Raw genomic sequence first — 20925 nt, forward strand, 5'->3', positions numbered from 1 at the left:
ATTGAACAAGACAAAACAAAAAGAGATAGCGGATCAGTTTGATATAGGAAAATCAACAGTAGTGGATATAAATAAAAGATATAAGGAAAGAAATAACAATAGAATCTCTCTAAAGTCAGAAAGGCCTCAAATTACATCAGAAAGACGCGATAAAATTTTAATTTGTGCCCTAAAAAATGATCCACGCAAAAATGCTGGAGTGAAGGAATTTTACAAAAAAGTGAAGAAATTTTACAATGTAAAATGTAACGTTGACACAACCAAGCGCTGTTTGAGGTCTGCAAATCTATTTGGAAGACGTCCAGCAAAAAACCTTTCATTTCTATAAAGAATCGAAAAGCACGCTTGAGATTTGCAAATGAAATTTGTAATGGTCATGAAAACAATAGTCGAAAGTACTTTTTAGTGATGAATCTAAGTTTATGTTATTTGGATCTGATGGTAGTAGATATGTTCGTCAACCAAAAGTCCATAGAAACGATCCTGAATACCAGCTACCAACAGTAACGAACGGAGGTGGAAACGTTACGGTCCGGGGTTGCTTCAATTGAGATTGTGTCGGTCCTATACATTTGATTGATGGCATAATGGACATATATGTATACAAAGAAGTCATTATGGATGTTATTCTACCTCTTGCTAAAGACAAAATGTCTCAAAGATGGATATTTCAGCAGGACAATAACCCAAATCACACTTCAACCCTTGTGAAAGACTTTTTCAAGACCAAAAAAATTAATGGAATAGCCTTCGCAAAGTCCTGATCTTAATCCTATTGAATATCTATGGGACACACCTTCATTGACAAATATTATGTCGAAAACCAACAAGTAAACATGATTTATTTTAAAAATCTGAAGCAAGAATGGAAAAAAATTGACAATAATGTGATTATGAAGCTGGTGGACTCAATGCTTTGTCGCTGTCAAGCAGTAATCAATGCCAAGGGTTTCCCGACGAAGTATTAAAGAAATTTCCTTTAAATTACAATATTTTTGATTAAAAGAATCTTTTAAAAAAATCTACTTCAAGTATTTTTTTCTGTCCGGATGCTTTTGCACGCGCATATTTCAATAAAATGAACTTTTAAGATTAGATTGCTTAGATTTAGTGAAAAATTTGTTTTTAGAATTGTAATCAATTTTTTGACATTCCAGTGAAAATTTGAAAGAAATTAGACTTTTCATTTAAAAGTTATCTCAAGTTATGCGCTTGTGCGATTGCTTTTGAACGCTACTGTATAGCGTTAAAATCTCAGCATTTCCTTAGGTGTAAACTACTGCCAAAATGAAAAAAAATCCTAAGAGAAAAGTGAAAAACAAAAAAAAAAAACACAAAGTCTCTGTTAACAAATTTTATTTGACATTTGAAACCTTCGTAAATACATTTACTTTCAAAATTAAATGAAAAAATAACTACTTAAACCCTTTTTTTTACATCACCATTAAACATTACATCACCATTAAACAGCATCTGATTACAATTTAAGACATATATTTAATTTTCTCCACAAAAATTTGTTAATAAATAGCTCAATATACTCTTTTAGCATAAATACTCTACAATACTATTTTCAACATCAAAATTCATAATTTTTAAACATAACAGCATTTAAGGGTTAAGTTAGTTAAAATTATAAACCGTAAGCCATCATGTTTAATATCATTTTAAAGGGTTAAGAATGCAGTTTGCTGCATTATTAGCGACTGATATCTGGTTTCTTATAAAAAATATATAATTATTTTCAATAAAATCCGCTCGCCGGTGGTAAAAGGGTTAAGAAGCTTTGTGCATTCATCTCTGTAGAACTGGCCCCCATGATATGAGCTCAGTTAAACGTGGAGGGCAGCTGGCCACTATACAGTTTCTATCCAAAACGTTTTAAGGATCTTGAAAAGATGATTGACAACTCCATTGGTGGGGTAATTTCCAAAACCAGCTGATGATTGGCGTTCGAATGTTATTGTCGAACAACTTTGCATTAGTAACAACCCCGCCAGATTACTGAAAAGACTCGAGGCTAGATTTAATTGAGGCCAGTGTTCGTAAGATTCCAGATTTGCCAAGACACTTGTATTTGACGTCACACCATGTGCAAGGGTGCATACTTGAATGAGTTTGAAAACCACAAATTATATTTGCAACTTTCATATCACAAGCCAAAATTCGTTTAAGCCATTAGCATTAATTAGGGACCAAATTTGTTCGATATTGAAATGAATTTCTGGAAAATCTTCTGATACCGCAACAAGAATTTGTCTCTTGATTCCAGTGTCTTTACTATTCCTTTGAATGAGAGGTTGTTTTTGTGGCGGTGAGCTGTTTTCATCCCTGAACGCAGTATGGACAATGCTTAGACGAAACTTGAGAAAACCTTTACCACCATCAATTTTGAGCTTAACAAAATAGCCACCAGAAATTTTGCAAGATGGAATAACATGATTCACAAGACTTGATAAATCATTGCAGTGAGCAACAAACTGAACTGTACCAGAATCTCCTTTTCCGTCGGTGATTTTTAAGTCACTGCAGATGAAGAAATCACTTAAGTGTTGACCTGCTCTTAAGAAATTCTTGTAAAATTTGGCTCTACCATCTTGCTGCTTGATGTTTGGTTGACAACTCTAACCGATTTTTTTAACCCGTTGTTTGACAGGACCGTATTTAATTATACAGTTACAAGAGCTAGAGTGGTCAATTTTGGAGCGCTTGATTGTGGCTGGACATTACTTTGACCTGAAAACAAATCATGCATATTTTATGTTTATAATAAACTTAGAAAGTTTGGATTATTTAAATCATTCGTTTTTAAAGAGATTAGAAAATAGTCAAAATTATACTTCCTGAAATCTATCTAGTTTCATTTCTTAATAGTCAATACTTTCTTTTAATATATGTATGTAAAAATTAAAGTATAAATATTTACCGGAGGTAATTGCAAGTGAAAGCCCGCCGGATGCTTTAGCAAGTCGAATAGTTCCTTCCGGGGATAATACTTTACTGGAAATAACTCGAGATGCAATTTGTTCGGCTGCTTTGGCATTTTTTGTTTTTAAAGATTAAAGGTTTTCTCTATACTTTATTTGAGAGAATTCGTGGGGGCAAATCTTTTCTTAAAGGGTTGAGGCATATGCTGCAACGCACACTTATTTCTTTCTTAACGATGGTTTGCTCTTCAAGATGATGTTTTTCTTGCAGCTTTGAAAGAGCAATTTGGCAGATTGGACTATAACACATTTTGTCTCTTGTTTCAAATCTCATTTGTATTGACTTGAAATCAAACAAAAGTGCAACTTCTTTACCCTCTTGTTTCCTGCGCAAAGTAGTTCTGCACAATTCTCAGAGCCCTTGTGGTACCCGAAAATCACTGATATTGATCTTGGTCTTGTACAGTTGGCATATTCAATCTACTGGGAAAATAGTAAGTTGTCTTAAAAATTTTTTCAGACATTACAAGCACACAAACTTTAAATTTTCATTATAAGTCTTTGCTTGATTTGGCATTGTGTTAATTCATTAAATCTAACTTCACTAAATCAAACTCTGCCTTTTACAAAACTTAAACTAAATTTATATTGGATAACTATCCACTTAATATACTTACAATTATTAGCATACTTTTAATTATTTAAGTTAAAGATACTTGTTACACATAATGACAATTTAGATGAGATCCTATTTGATGAGACAGTCCTACAAACTATTTTTACTGTTCTTCAAAAGACTATTCTCTCCTCCATAACATTTCTCTCTTCAAAAATTTATTGCACTTTCAGAAAACTTTTGATAGAGGTTTTTTCTTTTTGTGCCTCTGCAATTTCTTTTATAAAGTTTTAACAAATTTTGTTTCAAAACAACCCAAATCTGTAAAGACTGACTTTCCTCTGACTGGCCCTCCGAACCTTTTAGCAGAGAGTTATCTTAGATATCTTATCAAAAATTTTTAAGTCAATTATCTTAGCCAATATAAAAAACATTTGTTTCTTCACAGTTTTTCTGTTTTAAGAGAAATAAGTATCCTATGCAGATATCCTTAGAAAAGCTTTTCAATATTTTGCTGAGATTTTCACGCTATGCATAAGCCAAATCAAACCACGCTTTAAATAGCAAATCAATATTTTGGTCTATAAAATGAAAACGGTACATGTAGCAATTAAATAATTATAATAAAAACTGTTGGTATTACATAGTAGAACACTCATGTAACAAATATTTTGAAAATAGTGACCAAGTATCATAGTAATCGGTAACGTTTTGAGGTAGAAGTAGCAAGAAACTAACAAAATTTAAACTAAAACTGCCATAAATCCTTAACCAGTTAACCAGTCCGACTGAAATTTTATCCAGAGTTTGGTGTGGCTATAGGCTACATTTGCACCAACTTTTATCGAATTATGTAGAGTGGTTCTCATTCTATATGTTTTTTTATTGGCGCACTATGAAGCCAAAATTTCACTCAATTTGAACATTCAAATGAAATTATTTTCCGCGGACAAAATTTAAAAATTTAAAAATTTGCATCGCATGGAAACCTTGGTGTGTGCGCTATCACCCCATATAAGAGGGGTTCTTGTGTCAGCTAGGTTGGCATTATCATAATCCATGAAAACCGTGAGTGTATATACTGTATATTAACTTTTGCATATACGCGATTATATACGGTAGGTAATATATAGTATATACACTGCCGGCCAAAAGCTTGAGACCATTATGAGAAAAATTAAAAATGAACCCTTTTGAATCACTTAACGTTATTGACTAAAAAAAAAAAAAAATAACTAAAGAACACAAATTAAAAAAAAAAACATAAAGTAGGATTTAAATAGGGGAGAACCTTAATGAATGGGACGATTATTGAATGGGACAAACTCAGATTCTTATAGAAGCATAGATGTAAGGATATTCAAATTCCTGTAACAAAGAGTGATAGAAACAAGAACTCAACTGACCGACTCATCCATCCTATTGCTCTATGACCGTAATGACAATGGATGTTATTGTGTTTTCGAATGTAAAAATTTTTAAAAACGTTTTTTTTTTCTGATTTTGCAGCAATTTTTGAAGTTATGGAAAATAAAGTTCCATGCTTAAATAGATAACAGTCTCTAGTACTACAGTGAGTAAAGCATTCAAGCTTAATTAATGGTGCTTTTGGTGTGACTAATCATTTTTGGATAAAGTGATGCGCATATTGAATGGGACAAAATACTACCTATTGAATGAATTTAACAAAGTATTATTTACAGCTCAGCAGAGGGATGCTGCAGTCCCTTACTTTTATCCCCATGGGTAATGGGTATTATTTACACACTTTTATACTGCAATATTTTACTTAAATAAAAATAACTAAATATAATATTCTAAAATGAGAAAGTTCTGCTTTGATATATATATATATATATATATATATATATATAACTGTCGGGCAAATATTCTAATCCAGTTGTAGATATTTAAATCCGCCCGGCATTTTCAATTATAAAAAGAAGCGCATGCGTACTTGAACTGCCTGGTATGTTGCTCTCACTGATCTCAAAATATAACTGGATAGCGTATTCAATTCAATGATATATTAAGAATAACTAGATGTCTAACTGCCGTAAATCGGTATAAGAAAAAGTGAAGCAAAAATCGGCCATTATGGGGGGCAAAATCTTTATGCTATTTATCAAAACAAAACAAATACGAAGCTTTTGATTTGTTAAATTTGCCCCCCATAATGGCCAATTTTTGCTTCAAAAAATACGCGAAAGTTAGACATCTAGTTATTTTTAATATATCATTGATTCAATTGTCTTTTTCAAAAAAATTTGAAGCCAAAATTGGCCTCCCAAGATGGCGGCGATCGGAGCTCTTAGCGGTGACAGACTTACATTTTATAAGGCTTTTTACAGAAATATGAAAGAAAATAATTAAACAGTTTTGAAAGAAAAACTAGACTATGAAATAAAGTTTTAAAAATTTTAAAGAAATGAAATGATATCTAAAAAAATCAGACAATTAAAGAAATTATTTATATGTTAAGGTACAAAATACTCGATATATTTTTTAAGTGCAATTTACGATTAAACAATATTTATGCATAATTTATGTACCTTTTAGTTCTTAGTTACCCAATGCAGTGTGCTAGAAGGTTGATAACATAACTGTATGGTAAGCGGCAGTGGTGTCTACTTTCAATTTTGAAAAATGTTATATTTTCAATTTTTGTAGCAAGATACCAGATATGTACATGCTGCATGAACTATTAGCTGAGTGCTGTGAGTACACACAACTCAGGGGTTCCTTCTAGAATTATTTTATACATAAATGTAATTAATTGATATAGTATTTAATAAGAACTTTAAATACAAAATATTATCTTACTTACGTATTCTTTGTAATATTCCAGCTCTCAATGATTGAGTCAATTGTTTTTGAGTTGTTATTCAAAATGACTTATAAAGGGAACTTTTTGATAATATTTATTTTGTATGTCTTCAAACATCAACATTATGTATCTTATCAAAAATGTATGATACATAAATTTACAATAAATTATCTGCATAAAATGTCAGAATGCATTAGTACTTTCTTATCATTTCAAACAAACCAGTTTTTTAAAATTCAAAGACAGAGGTTTAATTAAACCAACCAAAAGTGTTGTTATCATATGTGAAGAAACTGAAAGATGTTTCCTAAGGTTGCTTGCCTCAATAAATGTCAACCTTCCAAATGAATTAGGAATTCAAAATGCCATTTCTTGTGCTGTTTTGAGATCAGTTGATTACTCAAAAATATTTAATGAACAAACTTCTCATATGTTTGACTCAGTTATAACTAATAACCATGTTTGCACTGATTAAACTTATTTCAGAAAACTATGCAAAAATATATCTTTATCACCTGGGTAAAAAACAAACTGCCAAAATAACTGGAAAAAAGCTTAGGAAGTAACTAACAAAACTTATCCTATTTAAAAACCAATCAAAAATATTTTTATGATATGATATGATATGATATGATATATATATATATATATATATATATATATATATATATATATATATATATATATATATATATATATATATATATATATATAATAACTCTAGAAGGAACCTCTGAGTTGTGTTTAATCGCAGCGCTCAGCTAATAGTTCATGCAGCATTTATAATTTTTTAGTGCCTATCTGATTAACTAATGCCTAAAAAACATTTTATCTTAAAATTAAATCAGCTGCCTACCATGCTGTTGTGTTATTAACCTTCTAGCACACAGCATTGGGTAGTTAAGAACTAAAAGGTACATAAATTATATAACAAATGTTAACTATTTGAAACTTGAGATTTCTGCACAAGCAAACAAATACTTTTCCTTTACTTTTATTAAACAAACTAAATTTAAGCAATTTAAAATTAAAATTTGTACTTATTTTTACTGAGAATTTTTATTTTATTATATTTATTCTAAAAACGAAAAACAGAAAGTTAATATAGAGCAACTTATTGTAGGAATATGTTTTGTTAAATAAAAAAATATTTACATTTGAAATTTATGTAAATATATAATATTCCGTTATTTTTATGAAAAAAATCTTATGTTAAGCAAAAAAACTAGATTTTTTATTAGAAAATTATATATTTATCAATACTTGAGCTTAAGATATAAAACTTGTTTATCATCAGTTTCTTAATTTTCATATCAGCATTCGTTAATTCCGCCGCCATCTTGGGAGGCCAAAACTGGCTTCAAAAAATTTTCCGTATACGCTATCCAGTTATATTTTGAGATCAGTGGTATGCTCTACGTTTTTACTACCCGGCTGCCGGGCATGCAAACACTTTGATTACTTGAAGAAAAGGACAGCTAAAAAATTTAAAAATTTAAACCCAAAACATTCTTCGTATATAGTTTTAAAGGAACTAATTATTCATTCAATTTCTCACTTATATTTAATACTCATTGAAATTCAACAAATGCCTAATAATAACTTAAGCAACTAATCGAGGTGAAACTTCTGTTCATTTGATATAAAAAATCTGTTCCACTTTGTGATGAGTCTAAAAAATCTGTTTGCTAGCTGCAGATATAATCTCTTAATCATATTATTGTATGCATAGTATAATGATCTTTTTTTAAAAAAAAAGATTCGGATATTTGTTTGGATTTTTGTTCGTTCATTAATTGTACATAGTTTAGTTAAAACATGTCGAATATCCTGAAGCATCATGTTGAACCTGAAAAACCTTTGGTATATGAACCACCAGATCTACATGGGCGAAAGCATGTGGAAAAAAGTTAGTTATTTAGAGTTACTTATGTTTTTGTAATCATCTATAATATAATTTTAGAAAGATGATCATTCCTTATACAGGCTTGTAGATTTATTGCAGAAACATGATGTAGTGTTTGCTATATCTCATGGTTGTAATTTTAAATTGCAGAAACAAATATCATTATCTGGAAGGTTTAATTACTTGCACTAAATTCTACAATAGTTCACGAGATAAACTATGAAATTAAATTTATACATTTAAACTTTTAGTTTAATAGATCCCTGTTAGCTTTATACAGAGCTTTAAAAGTTAACTTTAAGGAAGTTGTTTGCTTTTACATTTTTGTCTGTTGTTCTGTGTAAATGTTAAAAGGACAGCTGAAATAGTATTGTTTAAGATGAAAAGTACTAGATTTTCTTAAATAGCCAACAATAATCTTCCTAAAAATTTTAACTTTAAAATATTTAGCTTTTTCTCAGAAATCTTTGATCTTGGTTTTCCAACTTAAATCTAATTTCTGAGATTTAAATCTAGGGAACCATGGGTTATTTTTTCACAAGATTTCAGAGAGTTCTTTCTCATGCCATAAACATTTTGAATGTAGAACATTTTTGTTGGAAAATTCTAAACACTTAATCAGTTCTGTGACCCTTTTGAAAAAAACTTGAATAAGTATGGCCTAGTCACTTTTATTGTCTTGAGCTAGTATTCTCAATGGTTTACCATGTAGCCCACTCTAATTATTTATCATGCATATACTTCAAAAAGTATGTTACATCCACTAAATCTTCACAGGTTGAACATGTCTATCCAGGTGAATAATACCTATAGCTACAATTTTATATCATTATGAGCATAGTCTACTATTCTGTTCTTGATTATGTTAATAACTTTGGATAATTCTTTAGAAACAAAACTAAAAAAGCATATAAAATATTTTTCAACTAATTTTATGTATAAATTGTATCTCTGAAATTAAAAAAAAAGTATAATAAATTAGTAGAGTTGTTATAAACTTGTACTCTATGAAAAAAGTAAAAAAACAAGTCAAAATGTACATAAGAAATGTATGTTTTCAAGGTATTTTATTTCTTTTTTTTTTTGAAACAATAAAGGTTCTTATAACAATTACTATAGTAAAATTGACATTGAATTGATAAATTTTGATCATAGCTAACCCAGATTAAAGTTCTTACATTTACTTCAGTTTCTCTAGTTACTATGAAAATTTGCTATTTCTAAAGGTTATTACAGTACATAATTACTCATTTTCTACACACTACAAAAACACTAGGTTTTTATTTTTTTAAAATTATTTTAGTATTGGTCCACTCCTGAAAGTTTTTACATATCAAATAACTATCATCATGTAACTGACTATTAAAAAGTAAAGTTTGATGTAGAGAGGACCTGGCAGTCACTCTGGTACACTATTTATGATTCTTCTTATAAAATATATGTAACATGAAGGCAGAATCCCTAAAAGCCAATAATTTATTTGAGTTTTTGCAAACAGTATAATATATGCTTGAGTGCCCCTGATAAGATTATCAATGCGTTGCAGGAATATCTGTTTATGAAGAAAAAAAAAAAAACAAAAGCAAAAACAAAGGGAAGTATTTACTACTGACAAGTTACATAGGTAATTTTCCCACAAATGCCATACCTAATCTTTCTAATTTTGATATGTAACATAAATGTAATGATAAAAGTCAAAATTTATTTAAAAACATTTCAAAACATTTTTAAAAAAACTATTAGGAAAGCAACACTCCTACTTAGATACCCAACAATGGAAATCACATGTCCATTGAAAAATGTGCATAAATAATTGTAAATACATTAGCAATACTTTTCCTTAAGAAAAAATTAGAAAAAATTTAAATTATGAGTTACTATGTTCAAACTGGTGAACAAGTTATCACAGAATTAGCCATAAACCTAATAAAAAAAATGTAGCATTATTTAGTTTTTTTGATTTATTAGTTTTCCTATGGTTGAATTGGTGTAGATTTGTTTTGAACTTTTATGATAATTTTGAGATAAAGTATGAATTAAGACAAAAACATTTTTGGCCTTTTTTAAATTGCATTTTTTTTTAAGTTACTGGAGAATTCAGATATCGAGAAGATGAGTGTTTAGCTGATAAACTTCAAAGCGAAGAATGTAAGTAGTTCTTCAACATTTTTAGAAATCATTTTATGTAACATAAACATAGTTTTTTAGTTATTTTAAAAATTAAAAAATTTAGTTTACTTATATTAGTTTTTATCACAACTACATTAGCTATATCTTTAAATCATCAAGTTATAGTTTTGATTTGCAGCTAATAGATAATATAAAAACAAAATTGTTTTGATGTTTACTTTAGTTTTTAATAAACTCAAGAAAACTGTTTTTAATTCCCACAATATACTTTTTGCTTCATCAAAAAATAGATAAAAAAGAAATGGAATTTTTTTAATTTAAAATACAAATTAAGTTTAAAAGGCAAATGAATAGCTAATATTATTTAGAGTCATTTTTGAGTTGTTTATTAAGTTTTTGAATTTAGAAGATGCAAGATATTTTGTAATGTCTTGCATATTCTATGGTTATGAACAGTTACTAAAAATCTATTATCATGAATTTGAAATAACATAAACAAAGGAAAAAAAAAAAAGGAAAAACAACAAATGCAACAGCACAGCAATTTGTAGTAAATTTTGAAAGTTGCTCACATCTTGTGTAAAAATTGCTTTGCACATGATGCTTTTGTTTGCGCATCAGTTTTTATCACAATTTCTTCAGTTTTTACACAAGATGTGAGCAAGATAAAAAATATTACTTAGTTACATCAACAAAATGATTTACTTAGTTCATACACAGATTTATGTTATTCAATACAAATTTATATCTAATCATTTTTTAACATTCCTAAAACTTTATTAATTTTTTTATTTTCAAATTTAGTACTGTTTGTTGGAATGTTTAGAAATGCCAGTGTCTACATATAGAATATGCCATATATACTTATATAGGGATATGCATTTATAAAAAATTTTACATACTTCTATGTAGTTAATAAGTACTTTGAAAACAATAAGTTGGCTCGAAGAGTTGGTAAAATGGATATAGAAACAGCAAAAATGATTTTCATGAAAGAAGTGGAGGAATCGGGTTTACTCAATTCTTTGCAACTTAAAGAACTGTAAGATTAATTTAAATTGTAAATTTTGACCATTATTAAAAGCTTCAAGCAAATCTTTCACACCTGTCCGGAGAGCCTCAAAACATAAAAGTCATGCTCAAAAAATAAAACCAATTGGGTTTGGTAGCCCATACATCCATGTTTCAAAAAATAAAAAAATTGAAATCATCTGCCTACGCCCAAGAAAAAAAAAATGACTTTGAATTTTCTCATGTTATTGGCTCCTTTCCTAAAGGCATAAGGAAGAAAAGATGATACTTATTTATGAATGCCTATAAAATTTGATAGATAATCACTAGAAAAAATAAAATTTAATAAAAAAAAAAAACAAAATAAAATAAACTTGCTTTTATTGTAAATCCATTTTAAATTGCTTTTATTGTAAATCCATTTTAAATTGCATAACCCTAGAGGTATCTTTACCTACTATTTCGCTTTCTCTTAAAAGTCAAGTGTTTTAAACGTTTTTTAGACCTATATTTTTTGAATAGCTAGGTCCATTTTATTGCTTAGTACCTAATGTTACAGTGTTACATATTTATGTCATTTAATAGTGAAATAAAGCAGTAAAAACATAAATTTTTTTATTAGTTGCTGACAATAAAGTATCAAATGAAAGCAAAAACAAGTACTTTTTGCAATTTTAACTTTATTTGGACTCTTTCAAAATGCCCAATAGTGCCAAATCTCACAAAGTGTAGAAAAACAGTGTGTGTTTTATGTATGAAAAAGTGCAATTCACCAATTTCTAGTGTAGTTTTTGAGAGATTCAAAGACATTTTTGCAACATACATTGACTTTTTGGATTCTAGAGTTTCAACTGGAATGTGTGGAACGTGTAGAAATCAACTTAGAAGGGTTGAAAGAGGAGTATCTGTCAAGCTGCCTACTCTTTACAATTATCAAACTATCAATGTCAAGACTGTGACAAGTGGTTCCAACATTAATTCTACAACTTCAAATCCCACAAATCCCCTGAAAGGAATTTTCAGATTGTTTGTCACCACAAGGGAAAGGCTTACCTCATAAATGCAACTCTACTTCTTTGAATTTAAACCCTAGAGAAATTTCAACAGAAAACTTATTTCTCTCAGTAACTTAAATTTTGTATCTTTCCTGTTTTTAATAGTCCCATTTTGTCTGTTCTAAGATTACATTTCATAACAAGGCTTTTTAAAATTTGTCTTAAGGAGCATCATGTTCAAAATCAACAACTGCAGAAAAGTATAAGTTAAGTGCCCAAGACCTGGTGCAAATTTAGCAAGCTACAGGCATGTCTAATATTGGAGTCAAAAAGCTTGCAACAACACTAAATTTGGTTTACAAATCGCCTCTTTTTGAGCCAAACTATCGAGCAAATTTTCATGATGCAGGGTTGCAAATTGCAAATTTTTTTACAAAAACTACACTTGCATCATCAGGCAAAAAAAAGCCACACAGAGTACACAATTGTTCACTGCAAAAACGTCTCTGACTTTCTAGCAGAAATTTCACTTAAGAGACAACTTCAAGCAGGTCATCTCATGAAACTTAGGATTGAAGGAGTCGAGGCTTCCCAAAGCTTACAGTAAGTCTTCAAAGAATGAATGATGAAGATAATTCAAGCAGCCCACCTTCAAAAGAAATTGTCACCTCTTGAGCTCTAAAAGACATTGAAGTTAAAAAGCAATTTTTAATTGCAGTTGCAGAGGATCTACATGAGAATTACAGCAACATCAAAAACTTTATTGAGCTTGTTCAACCAGGAAATGTAGACTTTGTAGTCTCTTGCAACTTGAAAGTTGCTAAAATTTTATGTGGTTTGCAATGTCACTCTAGCTCACATCTATGTCTATACTGTGATAGTGAAGCAAAGAACTTAGCTGAAAAAGGTGCGCTCAGGACGCTGTCTGACCTTTAAAATTGTTACACAGACTTTCTTTCAAAAGGTGGTGACATTAGTAGGGTAAAGTCTTTCAACAATGTTGTCCATAAACCGCTTCTAAAAGTTGATCCAAGCCAATTCATTTTCGAACTAATTCCCCCAATGGAACTTCATCTGCTTGTTGGGATAGTAAATCACTTGTTCAAAGCACTAAAAGAAGCATTGACAGAAGCAGATGAGTGCCCAAAAAGACTCAACATCACAATCCAACAATATCATGGCGGACAATTTGCTGGCAATGATTGCCAAAAACTCCTAAAAAATATTGAAGTGATAGATCAGCTCTTTGAGAACCTAGATTCATCATGGCCATCATTAATACATTAAAAAAACTCAGTGGTGTTTTTAGAGCCTGCTTTGGAAAAGTCCTTGACAAGGAATATGAAAATAAAATTCAGGAATTTCGGACATCCTTTTTAAGTCTAGGATTTGTAAGTGTGACCCCAAAAGTGCACATCATATTTTTTCACATTGATGATTTTATTAGAATGAAGAAAAAACCCCTTGGTCCTTTCAGTGAACAATCTTTAGAAACTCTTCATCAAGATTTTTCTGTTCAGATATGGAAATTGGTTTGAAAGATTTGTGGTTGAATACAATAGCAACCACATTTAGGTGAAATATGTCTGTTGCATCTTTAATGAACATTGAAACCTTGCTACTTAAGAATAAGTGTTTGTGACAAAAAAAACAACTGAGAAAATACCTATGGATTTATTTAAACTGATTCAAAAATTTATTCATGAGATTAAATCTTTTTAAATATTTATTTTTTTAAACTGTGTGTAATTGTAACTTGTAAAAAAAAAACCTTAGTAAATAAAACCTATTATATTTAGAACTTTGAAACAGCCTTTGCCAAAGTTTAATTAGAGACACTCTTTTAATAGTTTTTTTTATTTTGCGACAGTGTTTTAAGTTTAGAAATGATTCAAATTCAAAGAAAAAGTGGTGATTAAAGTAATCAATTTCATTAAAAGTAAGGTCAAAATGACTGAAAAGTTCAAAGTAACAATGATTTCCTACACATTGACTGATGGCTTAATTTTTTATTTTTAAAGCCTCTATGTATAGACTATGCATATCAATAATAGTAATATCAGTTTTATTATTTATTCCTTTTTTTTGAGTGTGTCTTTTGTGGTTTGAGGCTCTCTGGGCGATTAAGCAAGGAACAAAAAAATCCAAAAAATCAAAGTCATTTTTTTTCCTTGGACATAGGCAGATGATTTCAATTTTTTTATATTTGAAACATGGATATATGGGTTACCTAACCCAGTTGGTTTTATTTTTTGAGCATGACTTTTATGTTTTGAGGCTCTCTGGACAGGTGTGCTTTTTTAGTCTGCAAAGATTACATATAAAGTTTTGATTAAAAAACAATTAATTGAAATTGAAGTTATTAAAAAACATTTTTCTTCCACAAAATTATTTTACTTTTTAAAAATTCATTTATTAAAGATGCTGTAATGATAGTTTTGTTGCTGAAGAGTTGACAAGAAGAATTGAAAAAGAGGTTATTATTATGTGTAACTGTTAGTATTTGTTAAATATTTTTGTTTCCTAGAAAATGTAAAGGCTTCAGAACTATTGCTTAGATTTTTTCCATAACATGACTTACTTGAGGTAGACAAAATGTTGTTAACAAGTTTGTTATTATTTCTAGTTGGATATGGAATCTGAAAGAAAAATAGCTAGAGAAATGCAAGATGAGGTATATTACTTTTATGTGCCCAACATTTGTTGGTTCTGAAAAGCCATTATTAATTACTTAATAATTATATAAATTAATTTTGTCATTTAATTACATATAATTTTATTATTTGCTTTTGAAAAATAAAATAATACATAGTTCTTTGAGATATTCATTTTCACACTCTATAACAGGAGTTTGCTCGTTATCTACAAGCAAAAGAGAAGAAGAAGCTAATTGAAGATCGGAATATAAGATTACAAAGAAGACTGGCTGAAGAAAGACGGTTGCAACTCTTGCAACAAGAAGGTGATGATTGATGATGAAAATACCTTTGTCAGATAGTTGTCATGGAGTTTTCAATTTCTTGTTGTTTTTTTTTAATTCCAAAAAAGTCTAAATATTGAAATTCATTTTATTAGATGGTTTTATCTAGCACACATTGTATCCACTTTTATGTTCCATTTTATTGACTTTTCCCAACAAAATCTACTAAATTGTTTTGCTTTTTTTTTCCTTAGCAACTTATTGTTACCATTGTCAAAGAAATTCAACATCAATATTATTTTAAATCATGCTATTTGCATGAAAAAATTGAAAGGCACAAAAAATTAGGGTTATGTGAATTTAAGTTAATTTTTACTGATTTTGCCAAGGTTAGGGATAGAGTTAAAATAAGTCCTAAGCTCAGCCTTAAACATGATTGTGCAATAGTAGTTTTTTTAACATACCAATGTCACAAATTATAGGAATATACTATATGCAACTGAAAATTTTGTAAAAAACTCTTTTTTTGACAAAAATTAATGTAGAATAAAAATTTTTGTTTAATCAGAAGTGTTAAGAATTAAGTTTACCACGTTTTTATTCAATATGTCTTCCTTCAGCATCAATCACAGCTTCAATTTGACTCCTGAACATGGAATAGGTGGTCTGTATATAGTCCTTGGGCATCTTGTCCCATTCCTTTTTGATAGAAACCTTCAGGGAGTTGACACTGTTGTGGGGATGTTGACAAGCCCTTGGCTCCACATACACACATATTGAATAATCAAGAGGTGACAAATCTGGAGATTCAAGGATCATAACTCTTTTGGCTAGTGTTTTGACAGGCTCTCCTGGGGCCACCTCTGGGTCTTCTGGGATGTATATGGAGGTGCTCTATCCTGCTGAAGCATAACATTTTCATCTAGAGAATAGTGGGCATCAATCAGAAGCATTTTGAGGCTATCAGAAGAAATGAGGCTAAACATCATAACTGAAGCTGGATGTTTGGTCTTAAATTTATACTTTACCTGTTCTGGGGCTACCTGGACTGGTTGATGACTAATAAAATGATTGGCTCTACTGTTTGAATCAATGGTAAACAATATCTCATCTGAGAATAGGATGTTCATTGATCTCTTCTCCAGAAGGCTCAGAAGTTTCTTTGATCTTTTAAATCTTTTTTCTTTGACACTTTGGGAAACCAGGTGCTTCTTAATCCTGGCTCTCGGCTTTGATCATTCAGATCTTTCCTGACCACATTTCTGATGGTGTGCTCACTGACAGATAGCTCTTTAGTGATTTTCCTCATTGACTGTAATAGATTCCGAGAAATTCAACCTTGACTGCCTTGATCAACTGAGGAGTCTAAACTGATCTCTTCAAACCACTGCCAGGCTTCCTCTCAACATGACCAGTCATTTGAAAACGTTTAATCACAGTGTAAACAGTACTCAGAGACTTGTTAAGCATCTTGGCAATATCTTTGGCAATATCTTTGGCAATATCTTTGGCATGGTGTCATTCATGGCATAACAACAGAACTTTTACTTTGGAATTAACAAACTTATGAATTTTGTGGTCGCATACTGTAGTTTTCAGACTTTTAATGTAAAGAAAACATAATTTCTAACATAGTTTTTTTTTTTAACTCAAAACTTTAACAAATAACTTCTATAAATACATAACCAAAAGAAGTTCCTATTTTTAAATACAAGTTACTCTTCAAGTAGTTTGGCAGTAATAACTGACTATTTCTTTAAAAAGTTTCTGTGATAGTTATAAACACTTGGTCTGTAATGTGTTTCTTATTTTTAAGAAATAATCACTGAAAGCAGGAACAATGACTATGAGGTTGATGCAACTGAATCAAAAACATATGTAGAATCACAAAGGTTTAGAGATGAGGTTGTGAAAGTTTTTTATTTTGTAATTTGCTTTTGATAAATTCTAATGTTTTCTCACAACTACTGTATAACAATGTTTTTATAAATACTTACACTGTAATATTTTTGTAAATATTTGGTAGTTATAGTTATTATTATTACTAGTATTATTATTTTATTATTATTATTATTTTATTATTATTTTATTATTATTATTATTACTATTATTATTATTACTATTACTATTATTATTACTATTATTATTATCATTATTATTATTTTTATAATAATAATGATAATAATAGTAATAATAATAATAATAATAATTATTATTATTGTTATTATTATTATTATTATTATTATTATTTTTTTTTTGGGGGGGTGGGTGGGTGGGTGGGTTGGTGGTAGTTTTAGTTTAAGATTTTTTATTACACATTTTCGTTTTTAGGAGCAAAAGAAAGCAGACGAAGAAAATGATAGAGTAAATCTTTTTGTAACAAAAGTTCTGTTTTTGATCTCATTGATAATCCTACATTAAAAATGCCAAGTTTTAAACTATGAGAATCTTTAAAGAGAACTTAAGTTCTTTCACAATGCAATAATCTGATTGGTTGCAGAAACAGCTTTGAACGCGTTTATGTTTGTTTTCAGTGGATTGCCATACGACTACAAAATGAAGAAGCATTAAAATATAAACGAGCCAAAGCTGAAAAGCAAAGAAGAAAGAGAGAATGCAATAATGTCAGTTATCCTATTACTTTCCTATTTTACTTGGTTTTATATACAAGGTTTTTTTGATTTGATTTTTTATTTTATTTGTGTTGTACTTCATTTCTAAAAATTCTAGAAATAGAATTTGATTTAGAAAAATACTTCGGATGAGGCCAGCCATGTTAACTCGGAAAGTAGCCAACTATTACATAATGATATACATGCGAAACAACCATTAAGTGTTGATGGTTTTGAGAATTATACATCTCAGGATATTGATCAAAGTCATCAGGAACAGCAAGTACCATGTGAAGAAGAGTCTAATGGCGAACATATATACTTAAAATCTATTGATGCTTGTGGTTACCCAAACGAGTCCTTATGTCAAGACCTTGTTCAATCACCTGATCAAAATAATTTAAAATTCAGACAACTCCAACGAAGACGCAACCAATCAAATGAAAATGTTGACGAGTGTTTATTCAAGGAAGATGATGCAATTTTAAATTACCAGTTAAAGAGTAATAATTTACAATCCTCAAAAGTTTTAACTCAACCCGTTTCTTGCACTTTTTACGATCCAGATAACCCTATCGCTGTTAGGAATGTGAAAAGACCTTCTGTTAAGGAGCAAAAGAAAAAAAAGAAATGGTTTTCAACTAAATAAAAGTTTTAAATACCGTTCTTTATATACATCTTTATTTTTTTTTTATTCTTTTTTTGTGTATTTATTAATATGATCTTTATTTATATAAATTAATATCGTTAATATGCAAGTTATATTTTATGCAAATTGTAGAATTGCTATTTTATTTACTCACCCAAATTTTTAATTTTGTAAATGTTAATTTACTTATATGATAATTTTTTTGCTGGTTTCTGATCTTTTAATAAGATGAAATATTTTTATCGATTTTTTGTTTCTACGTCGTCTTTATGTCTTTATCTCTTTTCTATCTTAGGAGAAACCGTTTGGTTTTCTGTTTTCATCGCTGCTCAGTTTTAATACTTGTTTACTTTAATGTAGCTATTAAAACTAAACAGTTTTATTAACTAAATAATAGATTTGTTATAAAAATTATGATGAACTTAACTGTCGCAAAGAGAAACCAAAGTATGCACTAAGCAAACGTGGGTTCTGCTGATAAAAGTAATATAAATGGTAGCTTTGAATGAATGATTTTTATCTTAAGTGCAGCGATACGATTTAATCTATCATTCCACTTCATCTTTTACTCTTCAACATTCAGTGACTAACTGATAGTAACAATTCTACACAAAAGAGGGGGGTTTAAACAAAAGTTTCAGGAATTTCTCTGAATTTGTCTAAGAAAAGGAATAAAGCTTAAAATTATTTTTAAATCACAACTTTAAAAATATTTTCTCTAAGAACTTTAAAAAGACAAATTTTCTCAATATTTACTATTCAAAAAATCAAAAAAACCTAAACTAATTAATGTAAAGAAATTTTTTAAAAGATTAAAAAGTTCATCATCATGCGCTACAGAACATGATAAAGTCTGTTAAACTTTATGACGATTTTTTAAAAAAAATTCTGGCAGTGCTTTTATGCTACCAAAGCCCGTATATAGTCAGGGGAATGTAAAGGGCTGTTGGGACTGCAGTCTCGGGCCCTCTAAAAACTAGTCTCAATGCCAGTTTTAAGAAAGCCCAAGAATGCAGCCTCAACTATTTCAATTAATATTCATAGTGTTTATCAAAATACTAGCATTGAATTAAAGTAAAGAGATACAGTATAAAAGATATATATATAAAATATAAATTAAAGTAAAGAGATACAGTATAAAAGATATTATGATTTATAAATCATAGAAAAGTGCAAAAAAAAGTTAAAAGTATAAACAGTTTAATTATCTACAAAGAAAGTCCTAGAATGACTTACGTTTTGTTACTTTAATGTGGAAATTGAATTATTACTTATTTGCGATTTCTTTAATTTCCTCAGCTTTTGACTAATTCATTCACCATCTTGGAAGCCTAAATTTGTTTCAAAAAACTTCCCAAAAACGTAATTGAGCAAATTTTTTGCGATCAGAGGTAAATGTTATGAAATTATCGCTTACGTATTCACGAGAATTTTCTCGTACTTCATTAATAAAAAAATCTTCAAAATTGTTAAACAATTTTGTCGTTTAAGAATCAAAGGTGTGACGTAATCAAGAACTTGTGATTATTTTTTTTTATAATCAGAAAGATTTGTCGTAAATTTTTAATCACGAAGATATCTCCGCAGTAAAATAAGTTTTACGTTTTCACGAAATACGTTGTGTAACGAAGGCGTAAGTTTAATAATATTGACCACATTGGCATTATTACGCATATTTGGCATAATTTACAAACAAATGACAATTATGCTTCACTTGTTATAATCATGGAACTTATCTTTGTAAAATACTTCTTACTTAATTTACCGATGATAAAATCATTCGTCAGATACTTAGTAGTTGATGTTGGCTCGAATCTGATGGATAGTCCCGTAATGACACAGTCTAGGGATTAAAAATAGGGCTGACAGTAATGGTTCACTGGATTAATGAGACATTCTACTGCCATTAAATTATGTCAGAGTCTTTCGTTTTCTCGGAGGCTTTCGTTCGTCCATTGTACTGGATTATTCGCTTTCTACATTTGCTTTGCTGATTTGTCTAAATTGTTATCAAAATATTTAACCTACTCATAAATGGTGGACTAGTTGCTAGTAATTTAGATAATCCTCGGTTTTCACAAGATCCAATGAGTGGGAAAATGAATATAGTTAAATGTATGTAGTTAAACTCCCATAACGAAAATATGTCAAGAGAAATAATTTTGGGAATTATCAAGTAATTTTAATTACTCATTGTTTTATTTCCTTAATATCTAGTCGGCAACTTCTTAGGTGGGACAGAACCCTTGCGCCAGAATCCCACATTAGCCTCAAGAACCCAGAGGCACAGCGTACTTTGGGCCTATAATTAACCCTAGTGCTCTTTACGAAA

General features: G+C 29.6%; 1 protein-coding gene and 1 long non-coding RNA gene across 2 annotated transcripts; one reads left to right on the top strand and one right to left on the bottom strand.

Moving 5' to 3' along the window:
* Positions 1-1479: 1479 nt before the first annotated feature.
* Positions 1480-6984, bottom strand: LOC149884136 (uncharacterized). Its single transcript, XR_016455685.1, has 3 exons — positions 6096-6984; positions 2927-3410; positions 1480-2736 (listed from the first exon to the last, which is right to left on the bottom strand). It is a non-coding gene; the product is annotated as an uncharacterized LOC149884136 (long non-coding RNA).
* On the top strand, positions 5479-18852 carry LOC145186109 (uncharacterized). The gene is made up of 12 exons (XM_090097910.1): positions 5479-5516; positions 7777-7990; positions 8182-8279; positions 10362-10424; positions 11319-11448; positions 14834-14888; positions 15039-15086; positions 15260-15374; positions 17149-17237; positions 17664-17696; positions 17867-17956; positions 18081-18852. Exons 3-12 carry the CDS (start codon positions 8189-8191, stop codon positions 18591-18593), a joined length of 1227 nt encoding a protein of 408 aa, XP_089954036.1. The 5' UTR covers positions 5479-5516; positions 7777-7990; positions 8182-8188; the 3' UTR covers positions 18594-18852.
* Positions 18853-20925: the final 2073 nt, after the last annotated feature.

Source organism: Hydra viridissima, unplaced genomic scaffold (genome assembly GCF_058129835.1).
Source record: "Hydra viridissima isolate aposymbiotic clone 2 unplaced genomic scaffold, HvirCarnegie_v1 scaffold_9, whole genome shotgun sequence".
Lineage (NCBI taxonomy): Eukaryota > Metazoa > Cnidaria > Hydrozoa > Anthoathecata > Hydridae > Hydra > Hydra viridissima.